At 40.5% G+C, this 23,715-nt stretch overlaps 1 protein-coding gene and 1 long non-coding RNA gene across 2 annotated transcripts in view; one reads left to right on the top strand and one right to left on the bottom strand.

Annotated features, from left to right (window-relative positions):
- Window positions 1-434: 434 nt before the first annotated feature.
- On the bottom strand, window positions 435-5,894 carry LOC132657201 (uncharacterized). Its single transcript, XR_009595015.1, has 2 exons — window positions 5,525-5,894; window positions 435-2,613 (listed from the first exon to the last, which is right to left on the bottom strand). It is a non-coding gene; the product is annotated as an uncharacterized LOC132657201 (long non-coding RNA).
- Window positions 5,895-6,048: 154 nt separating this feature from the next.
- The window catches only part of LRRCC1 (leucine rich repeat and coiled-coil centrosomal protein 1), a 45,223-nt gene continuing 27,556 nt past the window's right edge, over window positions 6,049-23,715 (top strand). The window contains exons 1-7 of the mRNA XM_004011859.6: window positions 6,049-6,202; window positions 9,183-9,388; window positions 9,664-9,729; window positions 15,641-15,808; window positions 17,695-17,870; window positions 17,965-18,171; window positions 23,454-23,650. Of these exons, the coding sequence (XP_004011908.1) occupies window positions 6,114-6,202; window positions 9,183-9,388; window positions 9,664-9,729; window positions 15,641-15,808; window positions 17,695-17,870; window positions 17,965-18,171; window positions 23,454-23,650 (1,109 nt within the window). The 5' untranslated portion in view covers window positions 6,049-6,113. The remainder of the gene's footprint in view (window positions 6,203-9,182; window positions 9,389-9,663; window positions 9,730-15,640; window positions 15,809-17,694; window positions 17,871-17,964; window positions 18,172-23,453; window positions 23,651-23,715) is intronic.

The following is a 23,715-nucleotide window of genomic DNA, read 5'->3' as shown; positions in this document are numbered from 1 at the left end:
TCTGGTGTACGACCTCTGGACAAACTAATGGCCAGGATGGGAAGGCAGTTCCACAGTCCTCACTTTCCTGTGAGATGCCTCAAGTCCGGGCTTTCTCTCAGCCTAGTAGAATTGTGCCTGGATGCTCAACAAGCCTCTGGTTTCTTTTTTTTGTTGTTCTTAGCTCCCCACCCCAATCCCCCCTCACCCCCCACTCCCCTGCTACCCCGCAAAGAATGCCAAAGCCAGCCCCTCTAGCACTCCATCAAAGACAAGGATGTTCTGGCACGCTCTGTCCATTGTTTGGAGGGGCTAATGTACACAACTAAGTATAAATGGAATTCATGAGTGATGTAGATATTTTCAAGGCCACAAGTTACAAAGGAAACTGATCTTCTGTGCCCATGTCATTGCCCTGATGTTCTGTACTGGGATCTGAAAGGATCACGTCATCGTAACGTTTTAAAAGCTTTGGGTTTTATTTTGCAAAAAGCTTGTACACACTTTATGTGGTTAAAAAGAAAAATGGTTTTGTATCTTGTCTAAAAAATTGTCATAAAAATGCCAGTAGAGTCTAACAGAAAAAGACAAATGTAAATTATAGGATGTGTAACACCACCATTACATTTTGGTCTCATAGGTATGCAGTAAAACACAAGAGGATATTTAAAAAGTATCAAGATGAAGAAAAAGTCAACAACTATAGTTGTCTTACACCCTGCATCCAAATCAGTCAACAAAGTTTGTAACATCTCGGATATTTTTCTTTCCCGTCAGTCCCACCCCTAGTGCCTTCGTCCAGTTTTCATTTTTCTCTCCTAGTTTATGCAACTGTATTTTAATTTATGCACCCGCCACCAATATTTTCCCTACAATCCAGCCTCCACTCAGTTTCTATACATATTATAAAACACAAATCTAATCCTGTCACCTTCCTACTTAAATATTCCTCCTTCTCATTTTGTTGCATCTTCTCCCAAGCTTACTCTCACCACTGTGCAACCAGCACACCATCACCTCATCATTACCTTTCTTCAGACCAAATATCAACTCCTAAGCTGACCATGGTAGGTTCTCCAAGATCTGATTCAAGCCTAACTTTCTACCTTTCTGTCCTCATCTCTTGCCTTCTGTTGCATGCACACACACACACACACACACACACACACACACACATGCCCTCACCACACACCAGCCTTTCTACATAACATTTACAGAATAGATACTATTATCTCTACCTTCCCAACAATACCAGCTCATCAACCTGACTGCCTATCTCATGCTTGATTACACATTGATAAGATTGCTTCCAAATATATTGCTCATTTTGCAGCCACAAATACTTCATAGATATAATGTAAAGCAAGTCAAAGGCAGACTGAAGTGCAATTCAAAAATGCAAAATATAGGGACTTCCCTGGTGGTACAGTGGATGGGAATTGGACTGCCAGTGGGGGAAATGTGGATGCAATCCCTGGTCCAGGAGGATCCCACAAGCCGTGGAGCATGTAAGCCAAGTGCCACAACTACCAGTGCTTTAGAGCCAGCAAGCTGCAACTTCTGAGCCCACAACCCGCAACTATGGAGCCTGTGTGCTGCAACACTGAAGCCTGTGCACCTAAAGCCTGTGCTCCACAACAGAGAAACCTCCACAAGGAGAAGCCCGTGTGACGCCAAGAGGGGCCCCAACTCACCGCAGCTAGAGAAAGCCCGTGCACAGCAACCAAGACCTAGCAGAGCCAAAAATAAATAAATAAACTTTCTCTAAAAGGAATTTTTTTTCAATGTTCAGTTCAGTTCAGTCGCTCAGTCGTGTCCAACTCTTTGCGACCCCATGAATCGCAGCACGCCAGGCCTCCCTGTCCATCACCATCTCCCGGAGTTCACTCAAACTCACGTCCATCGAGTCTGTGATGCCATCCAGCCATCTCATCCTCGGTCGTCCCCTTCTCCTCCTGCCCCCAATCCCTCCCAGCATCAGAGTCTTTCCAATGAGTCAACTCTTCGCATGAGGTGGCCAAAGTACTGAAGCTTCAGCTTTAGCATCATTCCTTCCAAAAGAAATCCCAGGGCTGATCTCCTTCAGAATGGACTGGTTGGATTTCCTTGCAGTCCAAGGGACTCTCAAGAGTCTTCTCCAACACCACAGTTCAAAAGCATCAATTCTTCGGCGCTCAGCCTTCTTCACAGTCCAACTCTCACATCCATACATGACCACAGGAAAAACCATAGCCTTGACTAGAGGGACCTTAGTCGGCAAAGTAATGTCTCTGCTTTTGAATATACTATCTAGGTTGGTCATCACTTTTCTTCCAAGGAGTAAGCATCTTTTAATTTCATGGCTGCAATCACCATCTGCAGTGATTTTGGAACCCCCCAAAATAAAGTCTGACACTGTTTCTACTGTTCCCCCATCTATTTCCCATGAAGTGATGGGACCAGATGCCATGATCTTCGTTTTCTGAATGTTGAGCTTTGAGCCAACTGTTTCACTCTCCTCTTTCACTTTCATCAAGAGGCTTTTCAGCTCCTCTTCACTTTCTGCCATAAGGGTGGTGTCATCTGCCTATCTGAGGTTAGCAATCTTGATTCCAGCTTGTGTTTCTTCCAGTCCAGCGTTTCTTATGATGTACTCTGCATAGAAGTTAAATAAGCAGGGTTACAATATACAGCCTTGACGTACTCCTTTTCCTATTTGGAACCAGTCTGTTGTACCATGTCCAGTTCTAACTGTTGCTTCCTGACCTGCATACAGATTTCTCAAGAGGCAGGTCAGGTGGTCTGTATTCCCATCTTTTTCAGAATTTTCCACAGTTTCTTGTGATCCACACAGTCAAAGGCTTTGGCATAGTCAATAAAGCAGAAATAAATGTTTTTTTTCTGGAACTCTCTTGCTTTTTCAACGTAAAATATAAAATAAAATTGCAGTGTCATTGCTGAAAGGGGTTGATTACAGATTATTTAGCATTTTTTTTTAAATTTTAGAACTGAGAATGCCTATAGAAACTACTTCAACAATCCTTTTTGCAGATAGAGAATTAGAAGCAAAACTTCAGGTTTCTAAGCATTAGTGATTTTAACAGCCAAATAATAGAAATATAATTCACCAAATTATCATTCTGAAAAGAATCAATCTTTCAGTACTGAGGCAATTCAGATACAATCTACAAGTTTTAAACTTGACTAACTATAATAAATATTTTGATTAATTAATTTAATGAATTATAATGCACATAATTTTGGAGGAAAGATCTGGTACATTTAAAATCAAATGATTTGTTTCTTGTATCAGTTGTTTGCTTAAGGTTAGACTATAATACTTATCACAATTGAAAAAATCTCTATTTTAATTAACATTCAGTTATTGTATAGTGACTTACCTGTCATCTAATCCTATCTCCTCCATAATTTACTGACCTAAAACAAAACTGTTTATTTAGCTTCTATTTCCATTATTCGGCAATTTGCACTTGTTCAACTAAGTGCTTCCAGGTTCATGCATGCATTTGTCTGTCCTTAGCTGGAGTGACTTATTTCTGTTCCATGCTTATTCTCCTTGGAAGAAGGCAGTCTTCCAAGAGACAGAGCAGAAACATGCAAGACACCTTGAGGCCCAGCACTACAATTTCAATGGATTCTACTGACCAAAACAAAAAGTCACATATAAACTCAGAATCAAGGAGCTAGCAAAGAGTTCATACCTCCACCTTTTGTTAAAAGGAGCTGCAGATACACAGTAAAGCACATAACTATAAGAAACAGTGAATTGTGGCTACAAGTTTTAGAATATAATAGGTACATCTATACAGCATGTGACTAATGACAGTTAAGTCTGTAAATATTTTCCATTTTACATTAGAAAGTTGGGTCTTTCTTTAGATGGCCAATGTTGACACTGTTAATCAATAAACCATCTATAATAAGAATAGGAAAGAGCTTTATTCCAACCAAACTAAGGATTATAGCTCAGTAAGCACAGATTTAAGAAGAACTTAAATAATGTTCTGCTAGGCTGAAAGTCTATATAGGCAAAAACAGCAAAATTATATAAATTGGTTGCCCAGAATTAGGATTGGAACTGGCAAGAAGTATGGATGCTTATTAAACAAGAATTCTTTGGGATCTGAAATGGTTGCATAGTTACAAGGGGAGATTTGTGACCATAATGTTGCAGCTGGTGGCCACTAGAAGATAGTGTTTTGAAAACAGCTGGTGGTGTCCTAGAGTTTGACAGAGCATAGAAAATTCAAATTTTCAAAGACGCAGGAATTTGTCTGAAACCACATCCACAATGGCCACTCAGCTCCATTTTGAATGCCTGAAATCAGTTAATCCATTTTGATTTTTAAATGCACTCTCTCATTTAATGGTGAAAGCAGATGTACACTGCATGTTTGACATAACATGGAAGTTCTACTTAGCATAAAGACAAATCATATAAAAGCCAGAATGACTTCTGCATGACTTAATATACGAAAATTTCTTCCATCACTAATGAGGAACCACTGAAGATTTTAGTTCAGGACAGTGGCAGGTCCAGGGTTGAGCTATAACTTTTGTCTCCATTTAAAGATATTCCCAGTGGCCTTCCCAGGTGGCACAGTGGTAAAGAATCCACCTGCCCAGGCAGGAGATGCAAGAGATGCTGGTTCAATCCCTGGGTTGGAAAGATCCCCTGGGAAAGGGAATGACACCCCATTCCAGTATTCTTGCCTAAAGAACCCCATGGACAGAGAAACTTGGTGGTTTCTCCAAGTTTCCAAGTCTGTGGGGTCACAGAGTTGGACAAAACTGAGGCAGCTAGGCACACAGATCAACTGAAGTGAACTGAGCTGAACTGAATCTCATGGTTATTTTAGCCATACTATGGTTGCATAGGGCTTCCCAGGTGGCACAGTGGTAAAGAATCTGCCTGCCAATGCAGGAGACATGAGATGCAGGCTTCATCCCTGGGTTGGGAGGATCCCCTGAAGGAGGACATGGCAGTACACTCCAATATTTTTGCCTGAGAATCCCATGGACAGAGGAGCCTGAAGGGCTATAGTCCAAGGGGTCACAAAGAGTTGAACAAGACTGAGTGACTGAACACAACAAAATTTTTCCCATGCCACACAGAATAATCTAACCAGGAGTGTTCTTTGACCTTATCTGGCCCCTGTTTGCTTACCTGGAATGACACTCTGTACAGAACACACTGTAACCTAGTAAGATCCTGCTCGGGCATCTACTGATGACCTCACTTTAGAAAATTTCCTCACTACCCACAGGAACTGCGCAGTTGGCCGTAAATGCTACTGTGCTATTCTAAGCAACAGCATTGCAGCCTTCATTTCCTCTACTGAACTATGAATGCTTCCAGGAAGGAAAATGGGCTTCATCTTATTCCTTATCACAAGGTGAAGTCCGTGGCACAAGTAAGGCATCCCACAAATGCCTGTGGAATCAACAGGAGAGCCCACAGTCCCGGGGGCGGGGGGTGGGGATGGGGGGTGGGTGTCAACTTATAGATATGGAAGCCTATGCTTTGGCCAAAGAACTGACTCACCGGAAAAGACCCTGATGCTAGAAGATTGAAGGCTGGAGGAGAAGGGGACGACAGAGGATGACACGGTTGGATGGCATCACCGACTCGATGAACATGAGTTTGAGTAAACCCGGGGAGTTGGTGATGGACAGGGAGACCTGGGGTGCTGCAGTCCATGGGGTCGCGAAGAGTTGGACGCGACTGAACTGACTGAACTGAACTGAAAGCATATACATTTGTAAGAACAAGCTGCTGTGAAATCGCCTTCAGAAGTCAGTCGCCCACAGTGCAAAAACCAATACGGAAGAGCCACCCAGGAAAGACCTATTCATTCCCCAACAACCCAAAGGCCGGCAAAAATGTCTCGCTTTACGGCAAGTCCCGAGCGTTCGCCATAGATGCCGTAAAAGGGAAGGACGCCCTGTGTGGAGAATCTCCGGCTTCCGGCTTCGCGACGCCGTCCGGGCGGGAAAGGGCCCTCCGTCGGTTGGAGGTGGGGTTTCCGCCCCGCCCCGTCGGGCCGGGCTTCCGCCAACCCGGGAGGCGTGTTCCGGGCTCTCAGGCCCTGCGCTGGGCGCCGGTTACGACCCCGCTCCCCGTCGCCGGTGCCATGGAGGCCCCGGGGGAGACGGAAGTCGAGAATGAGGACGCTGACAGCAACTGCGGGGATCTGTGCTTCATGGACAAAGGCCTGCGGAGGTAAAGGGCGCTCCTGCCGCCGGGAGCGGCCCGCGCAGCCCCGGGCGGGGGTCGTGGGCCTCGGGGAAGAGCGGAGGTGCGGAGCGGCTTCTCCGAGGCCGCGCCCGAAGGCGTCTGGCTTCGGCCGCCGCTCCGCGCCACAGCCGCGCTGCTGAGGGGCCAGGCCCGTGTCCAGCGGGGCCGGCCGCCCTCCGCCCCCGGGACTGCCCGCGTCCCTGCCAGCCTTCGCTGGTCCTTTCTTCACCGCTGCTGTTCGTTTGCTCGCTCTGTCGTTCCTGGTCCTCTCGGGTTCTGTCCTTTCTGCTCCTTCCTTGTGACGGAAAGTGGCAGTGGAGTGTCCCTGGCAGTTGTGAAGTAAGACTTGGCTGCTCTTCATTGGTTTTGCCTCGGTTCTTTTGCCCCCATTCTGAATTCTCTTTTGCAGAGCGCTGTGATACGTGTATTGTTCACGCTTTTTGAAAATGCTAAACCTATTTAGTTTACCGTTTTCTTCTTTCATGCAGCCCAAATGTGTGCACGATACTAGGCTCTTGGTTCTGCGTTGCTGATTGGCCCCTGTGTGCTTTTTTTTGTCTTACCCCTCTCCTTTTTTCCAGTTGGCACCCTGTCATTAGGCACACTAAAGCCCCAAACAGGCAGTTCTGTGCCATAGTAGGCTTGTCTTTGCCTTTCCACATACATGGTTTCTTTGTTGCCTGCGCTCTGTGCACACCCTACCGATAATCAAAGCAGCTTGTTCTAGATCTCGATCTAAAATTTGCCAGAAAATTCCACGAAGGTGTTTTTTCAAAGGAGTATTTACATTTATATTTAATAGTAGCTGCCACGTTGAATGCCATCTCTGTGCGTGACTGTATTATCATCAATCCTCAGAATTGTGCAAGGTAGTAGTATTACAGGGGACCTATCTGAGACTCAGAAGATCTTTATAACTTTCCCAGCTTCATGCAGCTGGTGGACTAAGTTTGAATTCAAAATCATTTCTGTCTAATTTCACAGCCTGCTTTTTCAGATAACTATACTAGATATCTGCACAATATTAGTTTCCGGAAACAATGTTTCAAAAAATAAATGGCTGTCATTAGGAGCATGTGTTACTAGCATAAGGTCTGGCACTAAATAATAGCTCATCCTGGGTCTCCTGCATTGTAAGCAGATTCTTTACTGTCTGAACCACCAGGGAAGCCCCAGTAAGTGACAGAAGCTAGACAACTGGAAAATATTAGAAATAGTCACATTCAGAGAGTGCTAGTATGAAATTTCGGAGAAGGCAATAGCACCCCACTCCAGTACTCTTGCCTGGAAAATCCCATGGACGGGGGAGCCTAGTGGGCTGCTGTTTATGGGATTGCACAGAGTTGGACACGACTGATCGACTGAACTGAACAGCACCACCATCATCTATAAATGTTTTTCACTTAGCCTGATACCCTCTGGAAGCTGAGTTTTAGAAAGTTAAACAGGCTGATCGTAATTAACCAGGGCAAACTATGAAAGCACCAGCGGTAGAGATTGGGTAAGCACCTATTTAGCAGCTTTATATTTTCAGAGACTTCCACACACACACTCCCTCTACTCTTAGGGATTCCCTGGTGGCTCAGCTGGTAAAGAATCCGCCTGCATTGGGGGAGACCTGGGTTTGATCCCTGGGTTGGAAAGATCCCCTGGAGAAGGGAAAGGCTACCCACTTCAGGATTTTGGGCTGGAGAATCCCATGGTCAGAGGAGCCTGGTGGGCTGTAGTCCATGAGGTCGCTAAGAGTCAGACACGACTGAGCGACTTCACTTTAACTTTTCACTTTCATGCATTGGAGAAGGAAATGGCAACCCACTCCAGTGTTCTTGCCTGGAGAAAACCCAGGGAGGGGGAAGCCTGGTGAGCTGCCGTCTATGGGGTCGCACAGAGTCAGACACGACTGAAGTGACTTAGCAGCAGCAGCAGCAGCAGCAGCAGCAGCAGTCTTTTTCTGCCAGGGGTTCTTATGAGCTTCAGTCTGAAGAGTAAAGCATAAATTGAATGATCTTACAACATATTCAAACTTTATGTGTTTCAATTTTAAATTTGAGATTCTTAATACTAATTTGGAAACAAACCTGAATTCTTGTTTTCCTTTTTTACTCCTTGACTGCTAACTCATTTTCCTGCTTTGAGATTTCCTACAACTTTACTGTAGCTGCTACAAAACATGGAAGAGATGCCCCTGATTTCATGTGTCCCAGTTCCAGCATATCTGAATTATGTGCACTGTAGCTTGTATTCCTGGAACTCCTATCTTCAGAAGAGACTCTCGTTTAAAATAGCAGCAATTCAGAGAATGAAAAGATGAGTTCCATCTAGAGGAGATGCAGTCCAAGTTTCAGCAAGGGAAGACAGGGACTTTTTCACTACAAATGGCAAAAGTTAGTGGTTTATTTTGAAATCAGCTACATTCTGGGTTAAACAGACATTGCAGACAGTGATGAGAGTAAGATTGTAAACTCAGGTGTCAGGTCCATATTTATCCTGGCTCAGTTAGGTGATTTGCAGAAGAGCTTGGACAAGGTACCTACTTTCTGTAAATCACATCCTTAAATACCTACTGCTTGGAGTTGTGAGAATTAAATGAGCCGGGGAAACAGGTTTAGAGAGACTAATTCATTTACTCAAATAGCAAAAAAAAAAGTGCAGATTTGAACTTTTATAAATATTGCTTTTGCTTTATACTGATGACTGCATATAAAACCAAGAAATGCCCAGCATCTCTTTCCTTTCTTGACTGAGTTACTTATTTATATAAATGGTACCAAATGCTGGCTGGTTGTAAGAAACATTGCACCTAATGAGACATTTCAAAGCTACCTTAAGTAGAAAGAATTTTATTATAGAATGAATTGAGTACCTGCATACCATCTATGTGCTCTTTGGTTAATTTTAGTTTTTCAGTCATGATTTTTAAGAACATTTTTTACTTGTTTTTAATAATATGTATTTTCCTTTGTAGCATTTCAGAGTTATCTTTAGATTCAGCTCTTCATGCCATCAATCTTCATTGCAATAACATCTCGAAGATCACATCCATTGATCACATTTGGAATTTACAACATTTAGATCTGTCATCTAATCAAATAAGTCAAATTGAAGGACTAAACACACTGACAAAACTATGCACTTTAAATTTGTCCTGCAATTTGATCACAAGAATAGAAGGTTTGTAAGTGCTTTTCATGTATTACTTTGTGTAAGGGAGATGATAAATATTCATAAATTTTTCAATGCTGACTCTAAAAGTCATTATATGAAAAGTTTTTTTCTAAAAAAGTTACCAATTTTTTTAAAAAATTATTTTGCAAAATATCAATAAAATTGATCTCATTGTTATCAACTGTAGATGTACTTCAAAGCAACCTGAAATAGTCATGTAATAGTATATAACCCTAATTAGTTGATTATTTGAATCTTGTAATGACTTTATTTTATTTTAGGTCTTGAAGCACTAAGTAATCTGACTAGATTGAATTTATCTTACAACCACATAAATGATCTTAGTGGTAAGTAGATAAGCTTCTGTTTTCTATAAAGCTGAGTATTGGCCACACGTAATGAGTGATATAGCTCTGTATGTTGTAGAACTGAATAATCCAATTTTTGACTTAAAATCTCATCTAGAGTGTTTCTCGGTCATATTTTTTTGTTGGGGCTGAACCTAAGCTAAATAAAAACCCAGGAATGAAAACTAGAGTAACAAGTTACAGGAAAAATTAGGTTAGGAAGGACAAACTTTGGGAGGGATGTACTTTTAATCTTAGAGAATTGATGAGTTATGTTATCAATATATAGAGAGGAATAGTTCCAATAGAACTTTTCACAGTGATAAGAATACTCTGTGTGTGTACTGTCTGGTATGGCAACTAATAGACAGATGTGCCTTTGAGCTCTTAAAATGTGACTAGTACACTGAGGAACTGAATTTGTAATTTTAGTTAATTTTAATTAAATTTTTATTTCAATTTAAAAAGCCACGTGTGGCTAGCTCTACCACGCTGGATGTAGCACAGGTGTGTAGCATTCCAGAGGCTATAGCAAATTGACTATCACAGAAGGTTTTTTCTTTTTGACATTTCCATGTCTAAGAGCACTAAAAACTGTTAATCTTTTAATGACTTACAGTGATACACTAACAGAGTGAGCAAAGTTTTATGATTATTCTTAATGTCAGAACCATGGAAATTCTGTAATTATCTTCATTCTGCTGCTTATCTGTTAGTCAGTCACGTCCAGCTCTTCGCAAACCCAGTCCCTGCCAGCCTCCTCTGTCCGTGGACTCTTTAGGCAAAAACACTGGAGTGAGTTGCCATTCCCTCCTCTGGGGGATCTTCCTGACCCAGGGATCAAACCTCTGTCTCTTGCATCTCATGTATTGGCAGGTGGATTCTGGGATGCTATCTGGGAAGCCCCTAATTATCTTCATAATCCTTATCAATATGGTATTTGAATCAGTCTTATTTCATTTGTTAGCTTTTCTCCCCTGCTAGGAAAATGCTATCCTATGCCAGGAATCTGGGTTCGATCCCTGGGTTGGGAAGATCCCCTGGAGAAGGGAAAGGCTACCACTCCAGTATTCTGGCCTGGAAAATTTCATGGACTACAGTCCATGGGGTCGCAAAGAGTCGGACAGGACTGAGCGACTTTCACATTTCACATGCCAGGAATTTAGTACACAAAAGATAAAATACAGTGACCTAGTCCCTACCCTTAACCAAAGTAGCAACAGTATTTTAATTTGTAAAAACATTTTTTCCCCCAAAATGTGAAAGTATTAGAATTGAGTATTAACCATAGCTCTGTCTCTGCAGTATAATGTTGGGCAAAGTATATTGTTCTTTGGATGTAGCTTCCTTAACTGAAAAATGTGAATCTTGGATATGATAGTTTTACTCAACAGATATTTATTGAAGATCATTCTATCAAGCACTATTCAATAGTGACGAAAAAATATTATAACAAATAGATAAGTTTCTTGTCACAGGGCTTACATTGTAGTGGGGAAGTAAAACAAATGAGATCATATCAGCTCCCTAAAAAAAATAAAGGATTTGAGCAGACTCTTCTCCAGAGGATCAAAAAAAAAAAAGTTTTACATCCTGAGTAATTAAGGAAATGCAAATTAAAATCACAGTGAGATCCATTTCATACCTCTAGACTAGATATAGTTTAAAAAACTTACAATATAAAATGTTGATGAAATAGATTAAAGCTTTCATACATTACTAGTAGAATTCAAAATGGTAAAACTAAACTTTGGAAAATAGTTCGAAGGTAAGCATATAATCATGCTTTTCTACTCCTAGGTGTTTACCTAGCAGAAATGAAAAGATGTCTAATCAAAGACTTGTATGTGAATGGTAAAACGATTATATTTCTTTTTAAAATTATCATGTTTATATGGTTATTCATAATCTCCAAAATTAGAAAACACCCATATGTCTATCACCTGGTAAATAGATAAACAAATTGTGTTACATCCACAGGATGGGTCATTACTTGGCAGTAAAAGGGAATGAACTATGGGGTCTTCTTTGGCAGTCCAGTGGTTGAGACTCCATGTTTCCAGTGCAGGGGATATAGGTTGGAGCCCTGATCAGGGATCTAAAATCCCATATGTACAGCCAAAAAAAAAAGAGAGCGAGAGTGAACTATTGATATATGCAGCAACATAGATAAATCTAAAAATATTGCAGTAAGTTATGCTAAGTGAGGACTTCCCTGGTAGCTCAGTTGGTAAAGAATCTACCTGCAATGCAGGAGACCCCAGTTCAATTCCTGGGTCAGGAAGATCCACTGGAGAAGGGGTAGGCTACCCACTCCAGTATTCTTGGGCTTCCCTGGTGACTCAGCTGGTAAAGAATCCACCTGCAATGAGAGAGACTTGGGTTGGCTTAAAACTCAACATTCAAAAAACGAAGATCATGGCACCTGGTCCCATTACTTCACGGCAAATAGATGGGGAAACAATGGAAACAGTGACGGACTTTATTTTCTTGGGCTCCAAAATCACTGCAGCCATAAAATTAAAAGATGCTCCTTGGAAGAAAAGCTATGACCAACCTAGACAGCATATTAGAAAGCAGAGACATTACTTTGCCAGCAAAGGTCCATCCCATCAAAGCTATGGTTTTCCTAGTAGTCACGTGTGGATGTGAGAGTTAGACCATAAAGAAAGCTGAGCACCGAAGAATTGATGCTTCTGATCTGTGGTGGTGGAGAAGACAGTCAATCCTAAATCAGTCCTGAATAATCATTGGAAGGATAGATGCTGAAGCTGAAATTCCAATACTTTGGCCACTTGATGTAAAAAACAGACTCATTGGAAAAGACCCTGATGCTGCGAGAGGTTGAAAACAGGAAGAGCAGGGGATGACAGAGGATGAGATGATTGGATGGCATCACCAACTCAATGAGTTTGAGTAAGCTCCAGGAGTTGGTGGACAGGAAAGCTGTAGTCCATGGGGTTACAAAGAGTCGGACACAACTGAGGGACTGAACGGAACTCATTCTAAGTGAAGGGAGCAAATCACAGAAAATTATATTGTATGATCCCATTTGTGTGATATTCTGACATAGGCAGAGATACAAAGGGAGAAATGAGATAATTAGTTACCAGGGATTGAAGATGAGAGAAGAGTGATTTACATAGGGACACAATGATTTAAGTGATGAAAATGTTCTTCATCTCCATTGTAAGGGTAACATAACCATATATGTTTGTTAAAGCACATCAAATTCTATGTATGGATATAATTTTGTTGTTCAGTCACTCAGTCATATCCAACTCTTTGTGATCCCATGGACTGCAGCACACTAGGCTTCCCCGTCCTTCACCATCTCCCAGAGCTTGCTCAAACTCATGTCCATCGAGTCAGTGATGCCATCCAACCATCTCATCCTCTGTCGTCACCTTCTCCCACCTTCAATCTTTCCCAGCATCAGGGTCTTTTCTAATGAGTCAGCTCTTCACATCAGGTGACCACAGTATTGGACCTTCAGCTTCAACATCATTTCTTCCAATGAATATTCAGGATTGATTTCCTTTAGGATTGACTGATCTGTTTGCAGTCCAAAGGAAAATATAAAACTATAAGTTCTAATAGATAATTCTTGGAATGACATTTTATATGTTTAAAAATACTTCATTGGGTAATAACAGTTTATATTATTAAGCACATGCAGAAACACAAAGGTGTGATCAAGCTTGCCAGGATAAGGAACAGGAAAAAGCCTCCTGCAACTAGAGTGTAGCAAATGATGGATTAATGCGCTAAGAAAAGAGGTGGGAAAGTAGGCAAAGTCAGATCACATAGAGCTTCATAAGCAGGGTGAGAAATTGGCATATTATTCTAAGAACAGTGGGAAGCCACTGAAAGGCTTTAAACCAGTAAGTACTTAATCTAATCCATCTGCTTAAAGAATCACTCTGGCTGCTGAGTGGGTGAAGAATGAAGTTTGGTAGGACAGGAGTGAAAGGCCAGTAGCCAGTTAGAAAGCTCTTTCTGTGGTCTGGGTGTGAGGTGACGGGGCCTTGGACTAGTATGAAAATAGTATAGAGGTGTAAATACATAGAGTTTACATGTGGAGTTCATAGAATTTGCCGATAGATTGAGATGAGGAAGTGAAGGGAGTGGATGATGGTGCTATTTCCTGACATGGGAAAGATTGGAGCAGGGATAAGAATTGTAGATTCTCAAATTTGAGAACCTTGTGAGGTATATGTGTGTGTGTGTGTGTGTGTGTGTGTGTGTGTGTGTGTATGTGTGCAGGGGTAAGAATTAAGGATTCTGTCTTAAATTTGAGGACATCGTTGGGGGATGTGTGTGTGTGATCTGCAGTTTGGGGGTAGGGCATCACAGTGGGTGTTGTAGATTCGGGACTTCAGTGGTGTTTGTTGCCATGAATCTGGGAGATTCTGAGTCTGTGGCTAGAGAAGGAGGACCTGGAATGAGTCCCCAGGGGCACTTTAAAACTGAGACATAAAAGGGAGGTGAAGTTGCAGCTTAAGAGAAATAATGGGTAACAGGGAACTGGAACTCAGAAATGTGATGGTAAATTGAGAAGAAATGTTGAGTACGCATAAGAATACATGACAGGCAATCTGATCTTGTAGTGAGTGGTCAAAGAAGACTTCTGAGGGTGTGACAGATGAACAGAAGTTAGTGATAAAGCCTATGAAGAAAATAAGAGAGGCAGCTCTGTAAAAAAAGATAAGTAGAAGTTAGCAAGAAACAAAGATCATTGAGGAGAAAAGAGTATTCCAGTCAGGTTGAAGAAATGGAAGAAAGAAAAGAAAGGTGAGTCCTCTTACATTATTATCAATAGTGTTAGTATAGTACTATAATGGTCTTCCAGAATCCCCTGCAATGTGGGAGAGCCGGGTTCAATCCCTGGGTCGGGAAGATCCCCTGGAGGAGGGCATGGCAACCTCTCCAGGATTCTTGCCTGGAGAATCCGATGGACAGAGGAGCCTGGCGGGCTACAGCCCATGGGGTCACAAAGAGTTGGATACGACTGAGCAATTAAGCACAGTACTATATTGTGTACTTATCCTTTTATTATTATGTTAGGGCAGTTTTTATGTTAATTTTTTATATTTTTTCTTCCTATTTGTGTTAATGTTTTCAAATAACTAGAAGTTTGTGTATTTATGAATGGAGAGTACTAAGCCAGGCAAAATTCGAAAACTAAGACCTTCAGTGGAGCAGAGTAGACAGGTCCTTTTGAAAGAATGGCCCTTCCGAAAGAAGGGAAGCTAGGGCCTGCTGCTGCGCGTGATTCTCCTCTCGTTGAGGGGCGCTCCTGGAGGTGTTTTGACTGCCTCACACTTCTGGGTTAAACCTTGCTCAGCACACTCGGTTTTGAGTAAAACTCTGACCCCTGTGCACCGCAGCTGGGGCTGAAGTCAGGCCAGCCAAGGGCTGTGCTGGCACCAGAAGCCTCTACTGCAGATCTAGTTTCTGACGTCACCTTGCTCTAGATGAGCTTAGGCGAGAAACGTTACCCAGGGAACTAAATCAAAGGGATGCTGTTGGTGTTTATTTTATACTCAACCCAGTAAAATTGGAGTATTAGCTTATGTCTGATGATTTAAAAAGGTGTGTTGGTTGAGAACTTGGAAGCCATTGCCTTATTCTTATTCTCATAAAAGTGCATGGGCCTGGGGAGGCCCATTTTTTTGTTGGCGGAGAACCAAAGCCTAAGTACCCAGGGCTCTGGCCTCGAGAGATGCCAAACCCTCGTTTCTTCAAAACAGCTCACTTTGCTGATACCCTATTTGTTGGCTAGCCGTTGGCAGCAGTGTTTTACTAATCCAGCTCCTTTGCCTCTTTAAAACAAATGTGAAAGTTATTTTTAATTAGCTATTAGAAAAATGGCTGCTGTGACATCACAAGAGCATTGTTTGTATTGCAGGTTTGATGCCTCTTCATGGAATTAAACACAAACTTAGATATATTGACCTGCATAGTAATTGTATCGATAGTATCCATCACCTACTTCAGTGTACAGTAGGATTACACTTCTTGACTAATCTTATTCTGGAAAAAAATGGAGAGGATAATCCTGTCTGTCATTTACCAGGTATGAATGATTCACATAATACTTTTTATAACAATATTAAAAGCTTCTTTATTTTTTGAAACAACTGTTTATGACCTCCTTGAATTTGTCTTAAATTTTGCAGCTTAATATTTTTGGAAAAATATAATTACAAATAAATTATTTTATTAAGACTGAATTACTGTTGAAGAGGGATACAAGCTGAACAGATAAGAAATTGTATTTAGACAGCTTTATATTTAATAAATGATGCTTCAAAATTAAATTGTTAATAATATATTTGTATAATACTAAGCAACCATAAAAAAAAAGAATATAGAATCTTTGTAGCTATTGAAAGGAGTTATCTCCAAGATATACCACTGTTAATAGAAAGAAAAGCAAGCAAGTTGCAAAGCAGTGTGTTTAATAGGCTACTATTTGTGTTCAAAGGGTAACTGTGTGTGTTTGCAGACTATACATATAAAATAGCTAGAAGGATTCACAAAAAAACTGATAATAATTATTAGCTTCAGAATTTGGTGGGTGGGGATCAGGAAATGTGAAAAGGGCAGCTGAAAATCAATAAATGTTAGAAAAACTTTTTACTGTCTTCTGAATTTTACACCATGTGACTGTCTTAAATTATTCATAAGTAAATGATTTTTTTAAGAAGAAAGCTTAAACTTAATATGCTGTATAGAAGATGCTACTGAAATGCCGTTTGATCTAATTCAAAATTATTGAGATCCGTGAAGATAAAGCAGACCAGACTGCCATTTCTAGAACTCATTTATCTCAAATGCTTAACCTAACAACAAGATTCAAATGTAGAATATGAACATAAATTCTTAAGATCTTTTTGGATAGAAGTTGGCTGAAGCAGCTCTAGTCTCATTAATATGCAGTTATAAGAAGGCTTTTCCCAGAATGGAAACCTGTTTTGATAGTTTTACTTTGCAGAAGAATATGTTAGGTTTGAGATCACCTGTTTTCCTACATGATAATAGAATCTCCCTGAAAATCAGAACAGATTTCTGTTTGGGAGGGAAACCCTTACAGTTTATTTTCCTTTACTAACCCACAAGCTGGATTTATTTTTTCTAATAATCTCATCTCAAGAGCCTCTAGTTCCAAAAATTTGAACCCTTGCTTTTCACTTTCTTTCCTAGATGAGGTATTTCTCTGAACACAGTTGCCCACTCCCCAGAGTTTTTTATTACTGAAATTACTTTTCTTTCCTTAAAGTTTCTGATGTTAATTTGCTAGACTTCTTTCTTTTGGAGTTTTTTCCAACCACTTTACTTGCAGTTGAGCAAAATTAACTAAAGCATTTTTGTTAGCCTAAAAACCAAATTAATGTTCATTTTCCAGATTTCTCCTATTTTATTGTACTTAAGGACGATGATCATATTCTTAAATACTCGATAGATTGCCTATTTTAATCCTGGTTGTATGTAATGTAAGAGGAGAAAGTGGAAATGTTTAAGCTGGTTAATACTTACAGCCTCACTAGCAAAATTTTGGTCTCTGATTGTTATTCTTATCATCCTGATTTACATCTGTACTAGTTTTATTACAGATAAGCAAGAGGTATGTTTGGCCTCCTGTCTAGAGTACATTGCTACTGGTTTCGTGCATTTATACCTTTAAGGCAGTTTTATGAACAATGCAGAAATGATACTAACTCTCTCATTTCATCAGGAGGACTGTTTGGGAGGGATTTGGGCATAGTGTTTTGTTTGTTCTGTATTTAATGATTGCACACTGGAGAGGATGAGTAGTTTTTTGTTAGTTTATTAGTTCCATTCCAGGACTAATTTTATCATTCAGGTGATATATGTGGTAGCTGATAGGTTTACTTTAGTCTAAACGTAGTTAACCTTTGTTTTATGCTTGAGTTTTCATTTCAATGATTTGTTTCCAAGGATACAGAGCAGTTATGCTCCAGACTTTGCCGCAGCTCAGAATCCTAGATTGTAAAAACATATTTGGTGAGCCAATAAATATGGCAGAAATAAATTCATCACACCTACAGTGCTTCGAAGGTCTTTTGGATAATTTAGTTTCTTCTGAGTCTCCCCTAAATATAAGTGAAGATGAGGTATAGTACTGTTTCGTTTTTTCTAATGTAAAGGATGTTTTCAGATTTTAATAAATGTCAATGTAAAGGGTTCTGGTTTGCCTCCGTGTCCCAGATCACTGACGGGATGCCAGTGGCGCCCCCCGTCGGCGACACAGCGCCCTTGGATCAGTTTGCAAGCACACCTACAGACACGGGTTTGACGTCGCTCATGTCTGTGTGTCCCTCTTCCGAGCCAGAGAAAGTGAATCATGAAAATGATCTTCAGAATGAGATGAAACTGCAGAAATTAGATGATCAAATTTTACAGCTTCTCAGTGAAGTAAGTATTTTTCCTGCTTTTCTAAGCAGTGTGTTTGTTGAAGAAAGAGATTAAGAAAATGAGCAAAAAATTGACTACAAGCTGACCAACCAGAAACAATCTATATTTCTGGCATTGGTGTGTATGTTTATCTTTTTCCTTTACAGTTGGATTGTCTTATAGTACTAGCAGTAACACATTTTTCCCACTCATTTTCCTCGAGGGTCTTCTTCACATCTTAGGTAATTCATTGGGTGTTCTGTACTTCGCATTGGTTCCATCCATCTACCTTTTACTTCAAATAAACAGAACTCTTTGGATTCAGTGCTTACTAACACAGAGGATATCTGAGCAACTTTGGCCTCTACTTTCTCTTCAGTTGTTTTTATAGTCAAAACCACTTCTAAAACTTATAGCTAAGTGGCAAGTTAAAATTCCTGCTTCGATTCCTGAGAGTGGGTAATAGCAAATGCTTATGGAATGATTATGGTTCACTGGTTTGTAGTAATTCTGAACTATTATCTTTTAACACTAGCAATGCTTAATAAACATGAGATCTACCTTAGGTGAGTATGTGCATAAGACTAAGGATCCCGTATGCCAGAAATCCATGGAGGTTTCAGCTTGGGCCACAGGTAGATCAGAGGAGAGCTGGGACGGGAGAGCTGGTGGATGCATTCCTTGGCATCGCTGATAACACCCCACCAAGCTGGTAGGACCTTCGTCTCCTCAGAGCTCATCTTCCATTTTTTCCAGTGGCCGACTCTTCTGCCCGTGTCAGAGCTTAGATTTAAGCTTAACATTCTCTTTCAGAGTGCACTTTTCAGCTTCTCTTAGGCCATCCTCTCAACAGTTCAATCAAGTAGATAAGGATTAATATATTGTTGTTGTTAAGTAGAATAGAAACTCAGTTTGAGTCCTTTATTTTAGTGAGGCAGAGTTGAACTTCAAACTCAAATGTCGTAAAATCCACTCTGGTATCCTTTCCGCAGTCATGTGTCTCACTCAGTGATAATTCTTCTTACTTTATGACTGAGAACAGGAGTCTAGCTTGTGGGGGTGGGGTGGGGCAGCAGGTGAGAGGATGATTTATTGCTACAAATGTGAAAAATGTTTGAGAGAAGGACCTCTTTTGTGCAGTGCTGTGCTGTGCTTAGTTGCTTAATAATGTCCGTCTGTGTGACCCCATGGACGGTAGCCTGCCCCGTTCCTCTATCCATGGGGATTCTCCAGGCAGTAATACTGGAGTGGGTTGCCATGCCCTCCAAGGGATCTTCCCAACACAGGGATCGAGCCCAGGTCTCCCACATTGCAGGTGGATTCTTGACTATCTGAGCCACCAGGGAAGCCCCAAAATACTAGAGTGGGTAGCCTATCCCTTCTCCAGGGGAGCTTCCCAATCCAGGAATCGAACCCAGATCTCCTGCATTGCATGTTGATTCTTTACCAGCTAAGCTGCCAGGGAAAAGTGAAAGTGAAGTCGCTCAGCTGTACCCGACTCTTCGTGACCCCATGGGCTGTAGCCTGCCAGGCTCCTCTGTCCATGGGATTCTCCAGGCAAGAATCCTGGAGTGGGTTGCCATTTCCTTCTCCAAGGGATCTTCCCAACCCAGGGATTGAACCCAGATCTCCCACATTGCAGGCTTTAACTTCTGAGCTGCCAGGGAAGCCCTTCTTTTTTACTACCTTAGTGTAAAGGGTAAACATACATTTTGAATTTCAATTGATACATACACTTAAATTATAAGTAAAGTCATAAAGTTACTGAAAATGTGCTATAATATAGTGATAGTTATTCTTCCTAATTATTGTACTTTAATTATTACACTAATTGTGAGAATTCTTTCTGTGAAAGACTGCTTTGTCTTAGATTTTCATTTTTTAACACCATTTTATTATGAATGTTTTAAAACTTTGAGCAATATAAGAGACTTTCTTAGTGAATACCAGTATATCCACCAATTAGATTCCACTGCCAACATACTACTGTGTTTATTTCATCATATGCCTATTCATTTTTCAAACTGTTATTCTGTCACACATTTCAAAGTGAACTACACATCAGTAGTCTTCCCTCTGTAAATATTTAAGCCTGTGTATCTTTATGGAGTTCAGTGTTTTTTTAAAAGTATTTACATTTACTTTTTTTTACTTTTGATGTAAAATAGAGATGTTGTATTCTCTGAATTGGCTCTACAATTCTCTAAATTGCCTGTTAACGCAAAGAATATAATCAGTCTGATTTTAGTGTTGACCATTTGGTGATTCCATATGTAGAGGTGTCTCTTGTGTTGCTGGAAAAGGTGTTTGCTCTGACCAGTGCATTCTCTTGACAGAACTCCTGTTAGCCCTTGCCCTGCTCCATTTTGTACTCCAGGGACAAACTTGTGTGTTACTCCAGGTATCTCTTGATTCATTCCAATCCCCTGTGATGAAAAGGACAGCTTTTGTTAGTGTTAGTTCTAGAAGGTCTTGTAGGTCTTCATAGAACAGATCAACTTCAGCTTCTTCAGCATTAGTAGTTGGGGCATAGACCTGGATTATTGTAATGTTGAATGTTTTGCCCTGGAAGTGAACCAAGATCATTCTGTTGTTTTTGAGATCACACCCAAGTACAGCATTTTGGACTCTTGTTGACTATATTTCTTCTAAGTAATTCTTGCCCATTCCCTTCCATTTTAGTCCTTAATTCCTAAGATGTTGAGATTCACTCTTGCCATCTCTTGCTTGACTATGTCCAACTTAGCTTGGACCTAACATGGACCTCAACATGGACCTAACATTCCAGGTTCCTATGAAATGCCGTTCTTTATAGCATCAGACTTCACTTTGACCCCCAGATACATCCATGACTGAGCATCACTTCCCCTTGGCCCAGCCGCCTCATTCCTTCTGGAGCTGTTAGTAATTGCCCTCCACTCTTCCCAGTAGCATATTGGACACCTTCCACCTTGGGAGGGGCTCGTCATCTAGTGTCATATCTTTTGGCTTTTCACAGTGCTTCATGGGATTCTCGTGTCAAGAAAACTGGAGTGGTTTGCCCTTCCCTCCTCCAGTGGAGCACGCTTGTCAGAACTCTTCAGTGTGACACATCCAACTTGGGTGGCCCTGCGCGGCCCAGGGCTTCCTTGAGTTACACGAGGCCCTTTGCCACAGCAGGGCTGTGATCCAGGAAGGGAACTGAACAGCAGCGGTAACCATGTGTGTTACCCAGACTTACAGGGAGGTAAACATCACCGTCGTCTTAGAATGTTCCCTCACGCTGCTGTTCACAGGCAGTCCTCTCCTGCATTCCACCTCCCATCCCCACCGCACAATCACTTTTCTTGTGTTTTTTACCATAGGTTATTTAATACTTCTTCCAGAACCTAATGTAAATGTAATTATACAGTATGTAACACTTTTGTGTAAGGCCTCTTTCACTCAGCATCACCTTGAAATCAGTCTGTTATTATGTGTATCAGTAGTTTGTTTTTACTGGTATGTAGTATTCTGTTGTATGAGTATTCTAAAGTTTAGTTTTCCATTATCTCTATTGATACGCCACTGAATTCCTTCCAGGTTTGTGAATAAAACTGAATAGTACAGTGCAAGTCTTTCTGTGAACTTTTGTCTCCATTTCTCTTCAGTGAATAGCCTAGAACCAGACTTTCTAGATGACAGGGTAGGTGTTTATTCAGTTAAATAAGACACTGCCTGGCTTTCCCAAGGTGAGTGTTCCATTGCACGCCCGCCAGCAGTGTATGACTGTCCAGTTGCTGCACAGACTCAGCAGGGTTTACTGTCAGCATGGATCTTATTTATCCATTCTAGTGAGCGTATACTGGCATTAGTTGTAATTTTAATTTGCATTTCACTGATGAATGGTGATGTTAAGCACTTTTTCATGTGCTGATTGAATTTTTTGTGAAGTGTTCAAAAATCTTGCCCATATCTTTATTGAGTTAGTCTGTTACTGGGTTATAAGAATCTATTTTGTATCTTGACTACTAATGTTCTGTCAGATACCTGTGAATTGCATGCTCATTTCCTTAATGGTCTATTGGTAAGCAGCAGTTTTAATTTTACTGATTTTGGGGGGGTCTATTTCTTGGCATTCTCTCAACATTTGCTTTTTATATTTTAAAAGCTCTATATTTTTTCTAAGCACATACACATTTATGGCTACTTTTTCTTCCTAATGAACTGACCCCTTTTATCATTCTTAAATGTACATTTATGTCTTTCCTCAATTTTGGAATTTTCAGACATCATTGCTTCAAATATTTTCCTGTCCCATTCTCTTTCCTCTTTTTTCAAATTTCATTTAGGCCTTTTGATGTATCCCACAGTCCCCTGTGGCTCTGTACATTTTATTAAATTTTTCCTCTGTGTTCTTCATATTGAATAATTTCACTGAGCTATCTTCAAGTTTACATATTCTTTCTTTTATCATCTCATTCTCTGTAGTGTGGTCAGTCAGTTTTTACTTCAGACATTGTATTTTTTCAGTTGTAAAATTTCCATTTTTTAAATAATTTTTACTTTTCTGCTGAATTTTCTTTTCTTTCATGATAAGCATTTTTTATGTCATTGAGCATAGTTATGATCAGAATTGTAAAGTTCTTCTCTGCTTATTTTAACATTTAGGTCTCTGAGGTTAGGTCTCTGTTGATTGCCATTTCTCTTGAGAATAGGTCATATTTTCCTGGTTCTTCCTATTGTGAGTAATTTTGGATTTTGTCCTGGACAGAGTGAGTGTCATTTTGTGGAGACTTTAGATGCTGCTATAGGCCTCTAAAGAGTGTTAATAATTCTGTTATAGCAAGCATTTAATTTGCTTTGATTTAACTGCTGCTCTTTTGAATCCTTTACTGAACTTCCTACTCCATACTCTCTAATTCTTCAGACTCAAAAGTCTGTGGTTTCTCCACTTGAGTTTTAAGACTCCCTACATAGTGCCAATTGTGATATGTTCATAGGCTAAAAACCGTAAGGCAGAAACAATTAATTCTGGTCATTTTTTCAAGGGTCAGCTCTTCTTTAGAATAAGCCTGCTCTAGTTCACTTTCCAGGATCTCTAGGTGGTTTTTGTTTCATTTGTATTTCTGCCCCAGTTTGTAACTGTGATTGTGAGAGAATCGAGTCTCGCAGGGTCGTATTTGTCCATACTAGAAGCTGATTCCCGTGTCTTAAGTTGCAGACATACCTAGTTTATAAATCCTTAAACTTGTGAAAAGTTCTAACATTTTAGAAAACAAACTATATTCTTTTATACCAAAATGAACTTTTAAAATACTTTGTTGTTGTTCTTTTTATTCTAGACTTCTAATTCTATAATAGATAATGTTCCTGAGAAAGAGCCCAGACCAAAAAGAGACACAGATGTGACTTCTGAAAGTGACTATGGAAACAGAAAAGAATGTAGTAAGAAAACGTCTCGAAGATCAAAAATCCCCTATTATTCCAAAACTATTCAGACTATTAAACACCACAGTAAAAACAGCAGTACTTTTATAAGGTACTTCTTTTAGTTCTAGAAATTCAGATAAGACACACAGACGTTTATACTCCCAACTCCTTCCT

The sequence above is a fragment of the Ovis aries genome, chromosome 9 (assembly GCF_016772045.2).
Source record: "Ovis aries strain OAR_USU_Benz2616 breed Rambouillet chromosome 9, ARS-UI_Ramb_v3.0, whole genome shotgun sequence".
In the NCBI taxonomy this organism is placed as follows: domain Eukaryota; kingdom Metazoa; phylum Chordata; class Mammalia; order Artiodactyla; family Bovidae; genus Ovis; species Ovis aries.
This window is presented reverse-complemented; position numbering and strand designations above follow the sequence as displayed.